The following is an 18,280-nucleotide window of genomic DNA, read 5'->3' on the forward strand; positions in this document are numbered from 1 at the left end:
AGCTAATATTTCAGGAGCCTGAATATCACATCTAGACAGAATGATTGATTTTCTATCAGGCTGCTTTTCTTAAATGAATAATTCAGTGTTATAGCTGGAGACCCAAGTTTACTCGTGACACCTTCACGGTATTCCGTTGCACTCGTCGTCCATTCACCACAACATTCTGTTTGATGTTAAAAGTTACCACCGCAAATCGTGTAATTGGACACAGACAAGACGAGAGCTCTATATCGTATAATTGTATAGATCAGAGTGTGCCATACACTCATGAGAAGTTTGTAGGTTGACTTTCTCCCCCGGCCTCCTGTCTTTGCAGAGAAACGAGAGACGGCAGCTTCTGAGGTCACACAGTGATTACTTGTCGCCACATGGGGTCGAATGACTCTTAAATGCTTTGTTTACACTTCTTCAACCACGTCCAGCCTCTGACCCAAGTCAAACGAACCATTAAGGTTGCATAAAGCTCATTAGAAAACAATGTTAAATAACAGCAGTCAAGGTGAAAATGACAGTTAAGATGCAAATGCCATTAAATATTATAAATGCTCTCATTTGTCATTTCATTAGGTACAATTGCAGAAGATAGATACAGTGTAGCTGATATTATTTTTGTGGCACTGCATTACATCATGCTGTGAGGTGATTTGAACATTTTAGTGACCTCAGGCTTTTTGAATGGACATTAATTTTCACAGACAGACCTTTTTTTTAACAATGTAGCCTACTTGTGATCTTAATGTCGTGAGTGCTGAGTGTATAATGTAATGTCTGTTTTTATCCAAACAAAGACGACACAATTTCAATAGTGCTTTCATCATAATTTAAGTTTGCTGGTATAAAGCATGTATTATCCACATCCATTTGATAAATTATATCGCTGAAAAGAATCATATCTAAATGTTTATTCATGTTGCAAGAAATTTAATAAGAAGGTGTTTCGCTTTGTTTTTTTCTTGTGAATCTTTCAGAAGCGTCTCCCCTTTCAGCTGGCTCAAGTCCTAGAAGTGGACAAACAAGCTCTGGATAATTAGCCGGACCGGTAAGTACAAATTGCACAGAACGGCTCTTAAAAGGATTTGCAAATCAGACAAACACCATCCTGCCAATTAGATTAAACCATCATGAGGATTAAAACCTGTTTTTTTTTTCCATCTCTATATTGTGTTTTATTAATGGTTATTCGTTGGGCATTACTTTGTGGTGCATTTTAAGTAGCCTCGCTAATTACAGAGGAGTGCTATTATGCTCATATGAATTGCAAGCCTGAAGATATTCAGCACAAATTATGGTCCAACCCCAAATTATGATGTTGTGCATATAAAAATCCTCATCCTCAATTAATGCCTGACATTTGTGTTTATAAAATACAGCATGCAGTTACAAAAATAACTTGAGGGCTATTTTGTTGGTAATGCATCACAGGATATCATTATCCCTAAATATACTCCCGAGTAGCTTAATGTTATTAGAGACATCCATCCATCTCTTGATATTGTTTAAACCAACTGGATGTTTGCCAATTTTCCATAAAACCTCTCAAGTTAAACATAACATTGATTGTATGAGTCATATTTGGATGCCTTTATTTTTTTTTATGGAGGCAATTTTTCAGACTACCAGTTTTAGCATTTAGCGTATTAGCTGCAGAATCACATTAGCGTGAATGATTATCACTAGTGCTGAGATTACAACCTGACACTGCTCACTGTCAAAGTGACTGAGCTGCGGGACACTTGAAGGGCATGAGTCACTATATTCAGTTTCACCTGCATGACAATAACAAAGGCAGGTGGTGGCCTGAGTCATATTTGACATCCAGCATCAGTCGAGTTACACCCGGGGCAGGTGACGTCACGATGACCCCAAACTGATGACCCAGCAGCAAACCAAGCATTTTTTTTTTGTGGGGATAAAGCTTTAGCACTTGTTTGCTTTTGGATGACCTTTGAACCTGAAACAACAGAAAAGAAAACATCTTTGCATGAAAGGCCCATCGTGTTGAAAAAGCGCAGAAGTGAGAAGCTCTCTTCAAAGGCAGTTGAGTCACTCGGAAAACACTTCCTGTTGATCCCATTTATCTTAATGAGTGACTTCATAATGATTTAGTGCATCTTTTGTCCTAATAGGTGAGACTTTCTCAGCCTCCTCCATAACAAAGTGTGATTAAATATGAATGCTAAGTGTTTGGTGCTTGCAGCCTAAAGCTGAAACCGGATCCATTGCTGGCCACGGGCAGCATAATTAGTAGCTGATGATAGATGTCATTAATGGAACTCGAAGCCGGACCTCCAATACAGCCCCTGAACCATCTAGTTAATTAAGCGGCAAATAAATCAATTGTTTAAGTGATTAAATATTAAGTTATTTATAACTTTTATTTGATCTTCACTGTAGTCTAACCTCCGGCTATATCATGTTGAAAGCGTGATGAAATCCTGCAGAAAACCATATCACCATTTCAAAGCCTTGAAGGGGCCAGTGTGATGCCTTTAATGGCGAGGAAAAGCCCTTTGTGTGTGCTCCGAAGGATTGGAAAGCTCTTTGGTTTGTCATAACCCCGGTGTGAGATTGAAGCATTCATGATGGGAGCTTTCCAAGTTTTCATCTAGCGCTTCTTTGCAAGTCCAGCTTTGGATACCGCTGTGCTTCCACACTTCAGAGGGAGAGGCAAAGTCATGTCCACAGCTGTGAGGACATGCCCGCTTTGAGGCTGTGGGGCTTTAAAGTGCCGAGCACATTAAACAGCCCGGCTTTGTTTAGGTGGTCAGCTCCCGGGCAGTTATCCAATCGCACTGACTGTTAATGCAATTCTCTGCATGTTGCTGCATGATTGTTTGTCCTGTTATGCTATGTTGATAGTGTGGATGAGTACTTCTAATGCGCCAAAGCACTGTGATTCACAATGATGCAATTGCGAGATGTTACATTGATATAAACAACGCTCTGTTGATGTCTGTGTTGCTTAACGATCAAAGGACGTTAACCTCAGAAAACTTGCTGAGCACAAATAGAAAACTTCAAGGCAATATGGAATTAAGTTTCCACTCTTTATGCCGCTATTCCTTATAAAGTATGTTTTGGAAACCCAAAAAAGCTACTTGAGAGACGGGGGGAGTCATTTGGCCATACAGGCACACACACAGACGTAGCTGCCCAGTCTTCTCGGTTACAAGGTTGAGATCAGGTGGCATTGCTTCATAACTAGCCCATGCTCCTCAACTTCAAAATGTGAAAGAGGCAAAAAGGCCTGTCTAAAAAAATCTGGATAATACCCCAAATTCAATTATCTGGCAGGGGTCCAAGAATATTTCAGTGGAGGCCAGTGCCCCGGTGGCCCCCCCCCACCTACTGCAGCTCCGCCACTGGACGGCAGCCGACTTCTCTTTTAAGCTTCAATTTACTCAGCAACCACTCCAGACTGATGCTAAATACAAGTATTAAACACAGTATGTTACACACGAGCCTTGCATGTCAAAGTCTTAAATTTGCGGCGCTTAATAGGCTTATAACAACAGATCACTTTGATGACACAATAACAAACCTAATCCCATAAGAGCTTTACCATTTCTGCTTACCGTATATGGATCTTGGAGTCAGTGGGTACAAACAATCTAACAAAGATTAAGACATGCTCGCCTCCTTTGTTGCTAATCTGACTTTGCTGATCCCGATCACGTAATATAACTGAACATGAAGGAAAAAAATGAATGCAAGGAAATAGATTACGGCAGTGTTGTTTTGTTTTGCTCATCGTGTCAAGAGGAAATGTCATGAAAAACCAGAGGCGCAAACCCCCTTTGTTGTTATCAGGTCACTCGCTACTGCACGATCGCTGCCATTGGGTCAGTGTGCCACTCGCATCTCATCTAACAGACCAGCAGTCACGATGCGCTTGCCATGGTTGCCATGGAGCTTGTCTATTCCTAGCAAATGAAATCCCCTCTTTCCAGTTTCCGGGCAGAATTCCCTGCTTTGTTTGGATGAGTAGTAAGAGTGCACGTGTATGATGCACGTGTTCGTATAGAGAAGATATCATGAGGGAGAATAGGCTTTTGAGGTTACAGGGGAAGTAGGGCGTGTGATTGTGCAGCCATGTGTGTTTGCGCATATGCATGTGTGTACGCTTGTGCAAGTGTAGCTGTTGGGAAACAACTCTCTGATGTAACATCAACTGATGCCTGCCTGGGATCTGGGGCGTCCACGTCAAGCCGTTTGCGAGATGTGGCTTTTGCCCATAATAACATATGTCAAAAAGTGCGCTGGCACGGGCACAGCTATTTATTATTAAGTAATATGTGTTAGTGGATTTCAGTGTTTTCAAAGAGCTTGCTGTCAGAGACACATCACGTTAATCTATTTTTATAACGTTAAGAGGTGGAAGGACTTCATCCACAGTATGTTCATTATTAATGGATGATGTATTGAATGCTGTCTGAGTTGCAGCGAGCGTTGCCTTCCAGCCACTTCGTTCTGGAGCAAGTGTTGAAACAAAGAGTCAAAAGGGTGAAGAATTAATCACATTTGTTTTCTTAGGTTTTGTTTGCTTTTATTATTTGATTTGGTCTCATGTCAAGATTATGTCACATAAGAATGAAGTCATTGCCAGTTTTTTGATTGTACACTAAATGTTGGAAATAAAATTCTAACATTCTTACAAGTGTAAAAATAAGTTACTGCAGAATAGTCAATTGCAAATTTTAATTTCTAATTTGCAATTCAGGCTAATTCACTCCAGTAATGACTTGTGTTTTCCTTGACAGTCAGCTGAGCTTCTTTGTGTTGCTCGAGCACAACAAAGGGAAGCTGCAACTCATGCTTGCACATCTTTCCTTGTTTACAGGGATCGCTCATGCAAGAAGTGATCAGCTTTCCAATATCTCAGTGGACGAGGAATCTAATCCGCTCTTCCCGCACGGCATCTCTTCCTTCTGGCTGGACAATGCACAAATCTCACGGTACGTCCAACACTTGTCGAAAGACAGAGGAAGCAGAGATCCATGACTTCTCACACAGCTCTGGTGGAGGGGACACCAAATAGATAAAAGGCAGAGGAGTTGGGGGAAGGGTCTGTGGGAGAATGTTGAGGGTGAGAAGACCAGCTGGCTATGGGGTTATTGATCAGTGCTCGTTCTGTGGAGACGTGAGATCAGCAACACCAGATCTGCACAATACTTGAATTGGCTCAGTGAGCGAGAGTCCTGATTAAATGTCAAAATACACTCTCTGGACACAACAGTGGGAAAGCTTACACAAACTAATGTATTTGTCCATCCATTTTTCTATAGCGCTTACAGTCTTGGAATGTTGGAGGTAGCCAGTGTCCAGAAAATAACACACACAAGCAAGGAGAGAACATGCAAACTCCAAACTATTTTATTTTAGTTTATATTCCTGGAGGAATATACTGACCAAAAAAAGTCAAATGTTTGGATTAAGGTACTTTTTTTTTCCAATCAATGCTTTTCTATTTGTAGTCATATTTGCATGACATTACTAAATCACGGGTGACACTTTTGACGTAATTCATGTTTTACGGGATTATTTTCGTCCTTTAATTAAAAAAAAATCTTGAATCTTTATATTTGTATGCCACGAATGTTTTGTAAATCTAGCCGTCATTGTTGCGCAACACTGCAGCAGTAAGGTTTTTTTTTGAATGTGTGCAAATATAAATGATCTATAAAATTCAAGGCCAAAATATCATATTGTTTGCTTAGTGGAGTTTCGATCGTAATCCCTCGCACGCACAGCGCTTGTTTGGGAGCAGATGAGATGAGGTGTGCGCAGTACAGTTAGTAGTAGAATCGTGTGAGTGGGAATTTCCCGTCCACGTGTCTGAATACGCGATGGCGGAGGCGGGATCACAACAAACTTGACGATTGGTTACGGCGAAGAACTCTTAAAGGGAAGGGCTGGCTCCGCACTCCCTTCAACAGGAGTCGACCGATATAAAAAGCGCGTCTTTAAGAGGGTTTATTTACCAAGTTGAGGAGCCACGCCCCGGTGGCGGAGTTTGGTTTTGCAGCTGACGTCGGCTGAATTAAATCGGCTTGTAGCAGTTTTGCACACAGAATGGAAGTTGTCGTGGCGGAGATACGGGCTAAACTTGCTTGATCTGGCAGGATATTAACGGTTCACCTTTTTTTTCCCCTCTCAGAGTTTGAGTCCACATTAACAAAACCTGTGTAACGGGTAAGATCATTTTTAATTCACTTTGGGGCCGATTTTTACGAACCGGCGATCGCCGGCTTTTACATAAATCAACAACAAAATCGCGTGTGTATTTTTCCAGTCTAACGTAACTTGCTCGTAACATCATGCCGAAATCGAAACTAAGATTATAATAAGATATACTGTTTTTTCTGTGTCAACAATGCATTAACAATAAGAGTCATTTTTATAAAGACGCGAATTATTTCACTAACATTTAGTATAATTGCGTTACTATTAAAAATAACCTAGCGATTTAACTCACGCGTTTACAACTTACAATAAAACATTTACGAGGCTCTTTTCTTAAAACAGTGCTTGAAATGTGAACTTTGTTTTTGGGTGGGTCCTTATAATATCGTTAAAATGTTTTTTTTTTTTAATATTTGTGTTATTGTTTTTAAATGTTATACATACCCGCACGATCGGAATGTTAAATTCTCAACCGAGTCAAGCTCATAATTCAAAATATATATGTCAACTTAATTATGCCATTTTAATTTGGTAATGATATTGGCTTGCTGTAGCGCGTTCGGAGCGCATAAATAAAGTGCACAACCCCCACCGCCTTCCCTTGACTGCATTGTGCGTTACAGCAGGGGGAGCCATGACACAAATACTGCTCGCTGCAGTGCAAAGAGCAACTCAGGTTATCTGGCAGGTTTTTTTTTTCTGGCTCATCCGAATCCTCCATGGTCCTTGCCATGTTTGTTTGACAAAGCATGGAGTGGTTTTACTCAGAGTTGATTGCGAGGGCACACCGTTTATTCTGTACTGTATATCATAAGGTTGAACACGTTCTGGATGCAATCTGCTTGTGTGGGGTGAAGAAATAAAAACTTGATGTCAGAGAGTTGGCAAGCTGACAGGCCAGAGTAGGGAGCGAGATTGAACATTTTCCACCAAGACTGTCATTACTCTTTTTCTGTGAGCCCTAATTTGGTGGTGTGGTAGTAGTCTAACCCTGTATTACAACTTCATGTTGACTGGGGGATTAGCTGGTGAAGCAACTTGTATTTCACCCGTATTTTCATAACTCTTTGACTCCTCTACTGATTTGGGGTTGAGTGCAATGAATTATTGTCACTGGAGAATAGCACCGTTAGATTTTCCCCCCGCGGTAGTTTCAAGATTTTCTAGCAGTGTATGTGTCGTTTTAAATGTACACTCATAAGTTCCTTTATTGTCTTCCGTGCAGCAGTGTTACAAATGAGGTCAGCATGGACAAAAATAAATCCATCTTTCATTTACCTCAGAAGCCAATCGTTGACCACAGTGAACTATGTGGTTTAAACAGAGAAAGGAACAAACTTATCTTCCCCAGAGGGAGGCCTCATGTCTTACCCAGCTTGTCCATTGTGGTTTTATTGATTGGAGCGCACACATTATAAACCAGACAGGTTGTCTAGTACGCTTATGAGTATATTAGAAAGACGTCTGATATAATCAGCAAATGACTGTGTGTCCTCATTGTGGTGATCCCTCTCATATTTCTCTCGCTTTCCCCCCATGTAACCTTTTAGCGTGCTCATCGTGTAGTGTCCCCGCATGGAGGATGAGGAGGATGATGTGTTTGAGCCAGACCCCCACTGCTGGCGCACCACATTCAAGGAGATAAAGTGTGAGGAGCGGGCTACGCAGACACCCGGCCCTATCCTGGCATCCAACAACGGCATGCTGCCCTGTGGAGTCGCCGAGGAGCCAAGACCACTCTTCTACGGTGAGTCGGAGCTAATCGCCGATGAGGAACTGTGTGGGGAACGTTTCCCTGTGCGTGTGAGACACTTGTTGTAAAAGCCAAGTGTGACACTTTAATGTGAGAAATCGGAAAGCGTGTTGCTGCACTGATGAGACCCGTGGCGCCTGATAGTCGTGATCACGGCCAGTTTTTATGGCACGTGTGGAGTGTACCCAGCTGCTTTGCTATTCAAAAGGCGCCAGGCTGCCATTGTGACTGAGCGGACATGACAGGGGTGACTACCTGTAAGTAGGTCGTAACTGATTATTAGTGACAGCAAAGTTTCAATGGCACCATACATGTAATCATTGCCGGGCTGCTCCATGGTGACGATAGATACCAACCTTACACCGCATTAGATGAGTGAGATTTTTAACGCCGTAAAATGACTCACCGTGATTGGCTCAGGAGATAATACAGCTACTGTGAAAGTTCAGTTGAAAGCCAAGCAGGCTGATTGTCTTGTGGAGTTCTTGGCAGCCCTTCCTGCCTGATATATCATCATCATACTTCAAGAAAAGGTATCATTGCTGCTCTATTTTCAGTATATTCTAAGACCTCGATTCTTCAACAGGTAACGCAGGTTTTCGATTGCACTTCCCGGCTCACTTTGAAATTGTTGGCGATCAAGAGGAAAGACTGCAAGAAAGCGAAAACGGAATGGAGGAGCAGCACCATCAGCAGCAGCAGCAGCAACCCGTGGCACACCACATCGAGGCCTGCATTGGTCGGAAACTCCAGCTGATCGGAGACCAGTTTCATCGGGAACACTTACAGCTGGTGAGGCGGGAACACAAACACAAATAAGACTGGCTCAACTTGTGACATTTGACAGATTGGGTGGATATTCCAAAATACAGTGCATCACTCTTGCTCTATCCCTTCACCGCTTAACGAGGAGCTTTTGAGTCAACAAAAACTTGAGCTGGAACAATCGAAACTCACTGGCTTCTATATTAGGTACTCCTGTGCACTCAAGTGAGAGACCCTTCTAAAAATATTCATACTCAATCACATTGTTAGATATTAATAGATATTGATTTCAACACTACAGTTATTATTGCATGTGGTTTGGGGTTTGTTGGGTCAAAACTTTGCTCGTCTTTATTGTGTTAGCTCCATATTTGTTTTGGAGACGCTGTATGCTCCCTCCCTCCCTCCCAAGCCAAAGACAAGCTGAACCAGGGCAGCCCTTCCCCCACCTCACCAAGCCCTCCCTCCTCTGCCTCCTCTTCCTGTTTATTACTCTCCCCTCTCCTGTTTTCTATGTGGGCTGAGATGTCGAAAAGTAGCATTGAGGATGCTTGCTTGGCCTCAGCGCACTGTACTGTGGTCAGGGTGACATTGTCCACAGAGTCACTGCGCTCGCTACACAACATCACTTTTATGCCTTTTCTTTACCGGGGTTGTAAAACAATGACAGGGCACTGCACAAATTTCTTTTTTGCAAAGCACAAAGTGTTCCTGTTGCACAACTGGTTAATCGTATTTTTTAGCACACACACAAAAAAAAGCAGAAGTGGCGGGAGTGCGTAAACATGTAACCTGAAGCCGAACGCGTGAGTCCGAGGGGAGCAGCTGCGGTTCCAGGGAGTCTCCAGTCAGCCCCTTTACTGGGCGAGGAGTGGTCAGCTGAGAAACCATAATAAGACGTCTGCACACATGCGGATTGGGCTGAAGGGGTGGGGGGGGAGTTTGTATAACAGTCAATGAGGGTGCGAGGTGGAGAAATTAACCTCAAATTACCAAGTACGGCGCTACCTTATAATTAAAATAATCCAAAGCTTGTCAATTTTGAAATCTGACCAACACTTACTTTTTGTTGCTTTCTAAAAAAAAAAAAAACAATAAGTGACTGTGTTCCAAACAAGTTCCACAGTATCAACCACTCCTCTTCCTCTTTCTTCAGCCCCCTCCCAAAAAGAAATGAGGTATGAATCAGTTTATGATCTTCTCATACGCTAATCAAGCTGCAGTTATTAACACCACTACAGTTTAGCAATAATTCACTCATGCTGACTCTGGCAACAGATCCACACAGACCTTATGCCAGAAGCAATGTGGCGTGGTGCCGGCGGGCCCGCTGACGCACGCCAAAGGCCGAGCAGAGGAAGTGGCTTGTGTCCCCCTTGCTGGTTGAATAAACAGCAGTGAGGTTGGAGCGCAGGTGAGGTCATATCCTGAAGGAGAGGAATAACGAGAGCCGTGCAGCGCTAAATGGGAATGTGAGCAGAATGGGAGAGTCGGTGTGATTAATTAGAGTAGCGTGTATGTGGTTTTGAATGCGTAAGCCTCCATAATTGGTTTTCCAACTTTGCGGCGCAGTTGAGCAATTAGTTTCATTGAGGCCGCACGTGCTCGTACACGAAGGCAAGTTGTTTATCAGGTTCTTGCCATTTCTCACTTCTCACTATCACACGCTCTTGACTGCCCGTGAAGAAAGAAAAAACAAATCTCCCTTCACTCAATAATAGTGTTAGTGTTCATCCATTTTCATTCCTGTCAGTGGGTGATTGGAGTTCTTCAGTCCAGACACTTGTCGCTGAAGCCGTCCAAGTGCTTGGACTGCCATCTGTTTGATGGATCGGGGGAGCCTTGTGGCTGCGAGGGTCCTCCGTGGGAGCTCGCGGCCCCCTCGGCAAAGGCAGGGATTAGGTAGCCGAGGAGTGCCGCTGGACGCTGACAGATAAATTGCTCTTCTGTCAGAGAGGGCTAGAGGGGACACTCAAGTCCCCAGAGGATTGCCAACATTAGCTGCTCCGCCATTTGAGACATAGCGATAATGACAGTCACAATGGCAGGAAGACGGCCCCAGCTTGCACAGGGCAAGGAGCAGGGTTGGGTTTCATCCCCCTGTTTTTTTCTTTTTTTTTTTACACACAGCGATGACTCCTGCTGCTTTCGATAGGAGGTGTTGAAAGCTGGTTTGAACATTGTGTGCAATGCACATGACTTTATCTCTGCTGTTTCAGCACTTTTCAAGAAATAAAAACACATCAAGGTGACTCAGATATCTACTTATGGCGTCCGCTAGCATCGCATCCAACGTCATGAAGTTTATTTTTCTTTGCCTCCTCATCTCCTCCCTGATGAGAGTTTACTCTTGCTCGGAGGCGGGCCTTTTGCTGCAGAGAGAGATAAGGGTGAGCTTGCAAGCAGCTGGCCTGATCGACAGCCCACACGGGACACTGATAAAGCACATCAGTGCGCCGTTGGAGTGACGACACTGAGCATCTGGCTAAACTCTGGTGTGTTGTTGCCGGCTAAATTTAGAGCCTCATTTTGACAGTTGGTGGCATGAGTTATTTCTAAGTTTTGACAGGCCTCCTCTCGCTTCTTTCGGTCTCAGTGTCACTCACTCAACTTGATGGAGTAAAGCGCAAAAGGTCACTTTCAAGGGAATACAAAGTTGAACGTCTACTCATGTGGTTTGTAGTAAACACACTTTTTATACGCTGATTGATGCAACAAGTGAATCATTAATAGTTACCATACTGAGTCATGCACGAGATGTTTGGAATTGGACGTCATAACTTACGTCTGTAAGTTAGTGCAGAAGATTTCTTCATTTTTGTTTCCTCAGCTAAATCACTGGACAGAATTGACAACAATGTTCCCTTTATTTATTTATTTTTTTATTTATTCATTCATCCATACATTTATTTATTTATTTATTCATGTATTTATTTATTTTAATTCTATTTTCATTGCATCATAATAGTCTAGTAACAGGTCACGGTTGGAAATCAGCCAATCTTATGCAGCACTTGACACTCTAAAATGAATATAAGATACAGAGAGTCTGACATTTCACCTAAATACCACTTCTCAGTCGCTCACAGGTTTCGTTTGGACGGCATCCAAGCGCTCACGTAAACAAACTCACGTTCCCAAACAATAGCCAAGCACTTTGGTGGAAAATTATTCTTTGTTCTCATGTAGTAGTTGTTTTGTCTTGTTGCTTCATTCCGTTGTAGAGGCGCACAATTAATTAATTAATAAACGTGAATCGAAAACTAATTTGATAATCGATGAATCGTTTTAAACTTAAAATTGAATTAATCCCCTAAATTTCTCAACAGTAAATATTCTCAGATTTCTCCAGTCCTCCAGGAAAGCAGAATATTTATCATTGTTTTGAATCAAAATAAGAGATTTGCCAACATCTGCTTGTACTTTGGAAAACAATGGTCAGCATTTTTTTACGATTTTCTAACATATTACGGACCAAAACAGTCACTGAATCATAATCAACTTATGTTTGTGCATTTTCCGCACCGTTAACTTAAAATAATGTCTTATTTTATTAAAAAAACAATTGACATTTAAATCGATGATTAAAATAGTTGTGTTGGCTTGTGTTTTGCACATCATCAGCTTGCTCTCATTAAATTCTGCACAGTAGAAACTCCTACGTTCAACTTCTATCTACTACGAGACGTTCTTGAATTTAACGACCTTTCATACGCAAATCCACAATTTCTGCCCTAGGACAAATGTAGCGCACCAAGAATCCCGTCTTGTTTACAATCCTTGGAGTCTGAAATGGCCTTAGCATTATCAGGCGTGGCGGCGTCTGCCTTTCGTCCAGGGATGAGCCGCCAGTCTGCTACTATACCTCTCGCGTGCTAAGACGTCTCCTTGCCTCTCATCAAAAAACTCCCTAATCCCATTTGGTGCAATTATCTTATCTCAGCTTCTCAATGGCTGAGATAGTATTATCCCGCTAATCGCGCACACAGTCCAATTGGCTCACAAAAGCTGAGAGCCTCCTCCTCCCGTGCACATTACATATCTGCACGTAGCTTTGTTTTCTGTAACCCTGTGTTCACTGATACTCGGCAAACACAAATTCACGTTTATAGCCCCCGCCTGTTTATAACCCGGCGGTTATTGATCGCGTTTCACTCGATGCCCCGCCAACGTTGGTCTCTGTTTGTTTTTGCAGTATCATCGAAACCAAAGGATCCGGGGACTGCTGTGGTGGCGTCTGGCCACAGCCGTGCTCGGTCTGCTATTTGACAGGGGCTTCTTGGCCGGACGAGGTGGAGCAAGACGGAGGTGAGACAGTCTTGCCCTCGTGTCTGTTTTAATCATCTCCACGAGGAACTGGACTCCCGATGGCACTGTCAAATCTAACACGGGTCTGTTTGCGGGGAGTGGTGGCACAGTTGAGGTGTGGAAGGGTTTCAAAAGGTCACCGCAGGACGGAGACAAGCAACTTTTATACAAGGGTTTTTCTTTTCAAGAAGATGCCATGATGCCCAGAGATTCCTCCACAGGACAATGTTCATATTTTGCTATAAGTGTGGTGTTGTAGTTTTGTACAGTACAATAAGTTCAATTTTTTTTTGCACTTCACAATGTATCCATTTTTGATGACCTCCACAGACCCTGGGAATGCCTTATTCAATGTTTTCTGCCATAAAGAGTATTGAAATAATTTTAGACGATGGTTAGAAAACAAAAAGGAAATGTGGTGTGTTTTTTTTTTTTTTTAAACCTTTGTGAAGTTTTTCCAGGTAACCACTCAAGTTGATTTCTAATTTCCAAAGAGGCAATTTCTCAGAAAAAAGCATTTTGCACCTCACTTAATGGTTACATTGCTATTCTTTAACATGTTTTTAGTTTGTCATTTCCCTCATTTGCTGTAACAACGGTAACAGACTGTTTCTGTACATGACTGCTCACCAAGACAAATATTTAGTTCAACTACATACATGTTACATGTGGTATCAGGGGCGGAGTTTGCAGACATTCATATTACTCACTCCTCAAACAAACCTCTGCAAAGGGAAACTATTCGGACCGCAAGGAATACAGATTCCTGGCTCCATTTTTGTAGCCAGCGCAAGTCTGGTGGACATTTACGCAGAGGCGGGCTAGACCATGTTTTGGTATTTTGATCCAGTGGCCAATCCAAGGGTCTCCTCTCATTCCCTTTAAAATCAGCATGCCCATCGTCCTTGACAGTAGCAGAAAATGATGAGTGCATTTGTAAGGAATTGAAAGCAGACCTCCTTGGCCAGATGATCTAAAGTTGGCTAATAATAATTGACTGCAATAGTGATTCAGAGGACTCAATGCATGCCATTGTCATATTTTAAGAGCAGCCGTGGCTCAGAGGTAGAGAAGTCATCCGCTTTTTGATTCCTGCTCTGTTGGAGTCATGTGTGCTTGCGTCCTTGTGCAAAACATTTCACCCACGTTGCCTCCAGTGCCACTCGTACTGGTGTGTGACTGGGTGCGTGTTTTGGTGGTGGACGGAGAGGCCTTAGGCACGCACTTGCAGCCACGCCCCCATCAGCCTACCACAGTGCAGCTGTGGCTACAGAATGTAGTTAAAACCACCACCAGAGTGTGAATGTGAGAGTATGAATAATGAATTCATTGTGAGTACTTTGAGTGTTGTGTTACAGCGAAAGCGACATATACATTTAGATGCAATATTATTATTATTGATCAAATTCCCCAAAATTGATAGAGACACAGATTTGGCATGCCGTCGACTTGTGTGGTGGATGTCATCTATTTCTTTCATAAATATGACAATAATGTGGGACAGTCGCTCTGAATCATTAGCAGAATCAATTCATTGAACAAATTAGAGCCATTATCCTCTTAACAGCACCGCCCTGACTGCATGACAGAACTATTTGGAGACAATACAGTCTCCAATTGCCTATTGCTGACTACATCATCCGCGAGGGCAGATCTTGCAGCTTACGTGCCAATGTCATGCACAGACCTGCGAGTCTAGTTCTGTTTTCAAAATGTCAAGCCGGCATGCAATGCGACCTCCCTGATCGTAATGCAAATGAGGGACGCCACCTGCGTATTGCAAAATAGCAAAAGAAAGAAAATGCCACCCATGCACACTAGACTTGCGCTAAGCACAAAATTAGGGTTCCGTGATTCTATCAAGAGTCTTACACTGTGAGGAGACAAGTATTGCCACAAACAGTACTGCTTTTTAATTAATGGGGCGTCTGCATAGACTTATTAGGTTACCCTGAATTTTAATTCTCCACGTTACTATGCTTCCAAAGTTTCTGAAGGCCCTTATCTGTTCCAGCAAAACTTTGCGATGAATTCAAGCACAACTCTTGTACATCGGCAACCTTTGACCTCCCAGACTCAATCTAAAAAGTCTTCCTCGAAAAGTGGCACAAGTGAAGTCACATCTTCCTCATTTGGTGCAGTCCATCTGTCCCAATACTTTTGTCAAGCCATCTGCTGTGATACTGTCCAGTGACAGACACACAATATTAGTGCTCTAACTTGTTGTAAAGAATATTTTTTAGAAAGTGCACTAAAGGACAACTTTATTCAAGCCAATTGCGTATTTAGTGAGAGCACCAAATACGCTTTCATTCTGTGTTTTTTTTTTTTTGTTTTGTTCTGTTCTATCCGTGTAATTTGCAGACCTCCATGCCCTTGAAGTGGAGCTGTGGATCCACTGTTTTTGCACTAGCACACCCTTTAAGACTTCCACTTGTTACCTAACCAACCCTCGTCTTATATGAAGGTTTTCACTTTGGCCACAACATCCCATTTTTCAATTTATATTACGACCTGGCTGGTCACAGTTTGGGATCTGAGTTGGAAAGAAAATGGCTTTGGCCTTCTCCGGCCACAGCTTTCCGTGTTGTTTTCCACACCAAACAGTCCACGGGTGAAACCGAATCCTTTCAGGCAACTCTCATGGGATTTACACCCGCTTTTTATTATGAGGAGTAACCCTTGTATTGTCTTTGGTGCTCAGATCCAGATGTGAGGCAGTTTTATCCTCCCCCCCCCCCCCCCCCCCACCACCATCATTCACTATGCGAACTAAAGACTGTAGTTACTTTCTATTCTTAACACTGTTGAAGATTTGTGTGATTTTTTTTTTTTTTATTGGTGAACACAAGCCAACTTTTGGACCCAGGGAGCATTTCCATTTCAGGGGTCTGTAATGACTTGCTCCTAACAATGTGTCAAGTTGATCACTGCGTCATTATTAGATATTTCCTCTTGTAATCAACATATCTCAGGGACAAGGCTTTGTGGGCCACTGGTGACCTTGAGAATCACTTAAAATGGTCAGAGGAAGAGCAGTGTTGCCACCCATGACGAAACCTCGTCTCGTGTCCTTTTTTTTTTTTTTTTTTTCGTCCCGATTTGTCCACACTAAGGTACATTTTGACTAAGGAGTCAGAGGCTGATTTTTGGTCAGTAGTTGGTGACGGGGGGCTACCGAGCGTGGAGTTGGGAGGCGTGTGACGTGCACTGAATGTTGTTGTAGTTTCCTGCAGATCCTCAATGCTGAGCCAGTCTATGGAGCTCCCCGTCCCACCACTGACCCTTTAAGTCCTCTTTGTACTGCTCCTTTAAGACACACCTATTGTAATTTATTTTTTCTTATTATTTATTTTCTTTGATTTTGTATATTTGCCCATTTCTACTGTATACACATATGTGTGATCACTTCTTGTGAGCCTTTGACTCATTTCAAGTTGTGATAGTTGTTGTCTGTCATGAAGAGCAGCAGTTTAAAATTAGCTTTTGTACAAAATGGATGGCAGCAAGTTTATAATCCACTCTGTCACTGCTGCACCAAAAATCAATTTCCATTAGAAGCGGAATCGATTCAAGCTGATTCGATTATACTTCTTGCCTTTCAACTTTAATATTCTCCTCATCCTTTGCCTTATTGATGATAGCAGCTACTGCTCTTCTTTGGGACAACAGCTAGAAAATTCATCCAATCGCCTTTCAATCCAGGGGAGCCCGTTTGAGCCACGAAAAAAATAGATCAAGGGTGGAGTATTAAAAGCTTGTGATTTTCTTGGGATGGGCGCCACCGGTTCAGACATTTTTCATTACCGCTCAATTCAGTCTTGAACAGATTCTCCATGTGTGGTTTAAGCAAAGCAGCATCTTCAATGCAGTTATTAATTTGTATAATAATTATAACGGCAACATGTCTTTTCCCTTCTAATTAATGAAAGGTCAAATGATACATTAGCGCGAGAAAAGCTTCAGAAGAGTTACATTCATGTCCCTTTAAGACACAGGGTGTTGGTTTATGTGTTTGATTCCCGAAATCTTGATCAATGTGTTGTAATCAACATGCACTGGAAAGTACTTTGCTTCTGTAGATCCCATGGGTCCCTTATGTGTTTGTTGTGTGTTCATATATGATGTACAGTATACTTTGGATTGTTTATGTGGCATCACATTGGCCCTAGGTGGCTCACACCTTTTGATTTATTGGAAAGGGAAACAATCTGCCATGGTGCCCCGCATGTGTTTTGTTACAATGACGTTCCCGCGCTGCACTCGTTCTGTTGTGTACACATCAAGAGTGGCGCGTCCCTCGTGTGCATTGGGGGGTGCATTGTATTTTACGGAAACCGTCAGTGTCTTTGAATTTTGTAGTCCACTTTATATAAATTTGAAGTTTTTTGATTTTTTTTTTAATGATAAGATTCCTTCTTCACGTTCTTTCTTAACTTTTTTTAAAATGTATTTTCTTAACAGAAAATGGTGTTTTTATAAAGATTTGATTTTTAAAGCGTAGGATCCTTGCGACTTTGCGATATCAAGGGCATTTTTTTTTTTCTTTTCAACATTCCTTGCACAGCTCTTTGCAGCGTGTAAAGCAAACCAAAACAATTCACTGTTGTTAATTTTGTGTGTTCCATTGCCCTTCTTTACAGACCCGATCAAGTGTACATTTATTTGTAAAACCCTGGAATATGCCTTTAACTGCTCAGTTTCAAATGAAGTCTTGATTATCACACACTCTCTGTATACCAAGAAAGGAGACCCAGCGAAAATGTAGCATTTTTGTAAACATTGACTGTGTGTTTTCGAGACTCTACTGTGCACTCATTTTGTGTTGATATGTAATTTGGGGTTGTTCATATATTATGGAAGTAAAGACAATGTGTTATGTAGTGCAATATGCTGTACATATGGAGCTTTGCTCTGCAAATCTTTTTTTTTCCTGGATTTCCTGTTGTTTATTGGTACTTTTTTTTTCAATAAAATTTTATTGAACGTGCTCAGTGGAGTTAAGTATTAATGAAATGTGTGCGCCTTTATGAAGTCATTTTCAATTTTGTAGGACAAGAAATTGGGTTGATGTACATACTGTTTGTACAGTTATCCTGAAAGTGAGCTCTTGATGGATGAAATTTTGGAGGTAACAAGGTCTGCGAGGCTGGCCGAGCATTTGGCAGAGGCCGTCCTCATCACATCCCTCCTGCTGTTATGTCGTTAATTTACCCAGCACAGCGGGGCTTCCAAACCTCTCCAATAACTGTTGCCTGCCCTCAACAC

The 18,280-nt window shown here is 42.2% G+C and overlaps 1 protein-coding gene across 2 annotated transcripts; it reads left to right on the plus strand.

Moving 5' to 3' along the window:
* Positions 1–877: 877 nt before the first annotated feature.
* LOC125981340 (bcl-2-modifying factor) lies at positions 878–18,002 on the plus strand. 2 transcript variants are annotated; one of them, XM_049741333.2, is made up of 5 exons: positions 878–1,042; positions 4,844–4,958; positions 7,737–7,933; positions 8,526–8,731; positions 12,900–18,002. In XM_049741333.2, exons 3-5 carry the CDS (start codon positions 7,762–7,764, stop codon positions 13,014–13,016), a joined length of 495 nt encoding a protein of 164 aa, XP_049597290.1. In that variant the 5' UTR covers positions 878–1,042; positions 4,844–4,958; positions 7,737–7,761; the 3' UTR covers positions 13,017–18,002. The 2 variants fall into 2 exon arrangements, with proteins under 2 accessions (XP_049597290.1, XP_049597289.1); XM_049741332.2 differs by lacking the exons at positions 878–1,042; positions 4,844–4,958 and adding an exon at positions 6,010–6,195.
* Positions 18,003–18,280: the final 278 nt, after the last annotated feature.

Source organism: Syngnathus scovelli, chromosome 14 (genome assembly GCF_024217435.2).
Source record: "Syngnathus scovelli strain Florida chromosome 14, RoL_Ssco_1.2, whole genome shotgun sequence".
In the NCBI taxonomy this organism is placed as follows: Eukaryota; Metazoa; Chordata; class Actinopteri; order Syngnathiformes; family Syngnathidae; genus Syngnathus; species Syngnathus scovelli.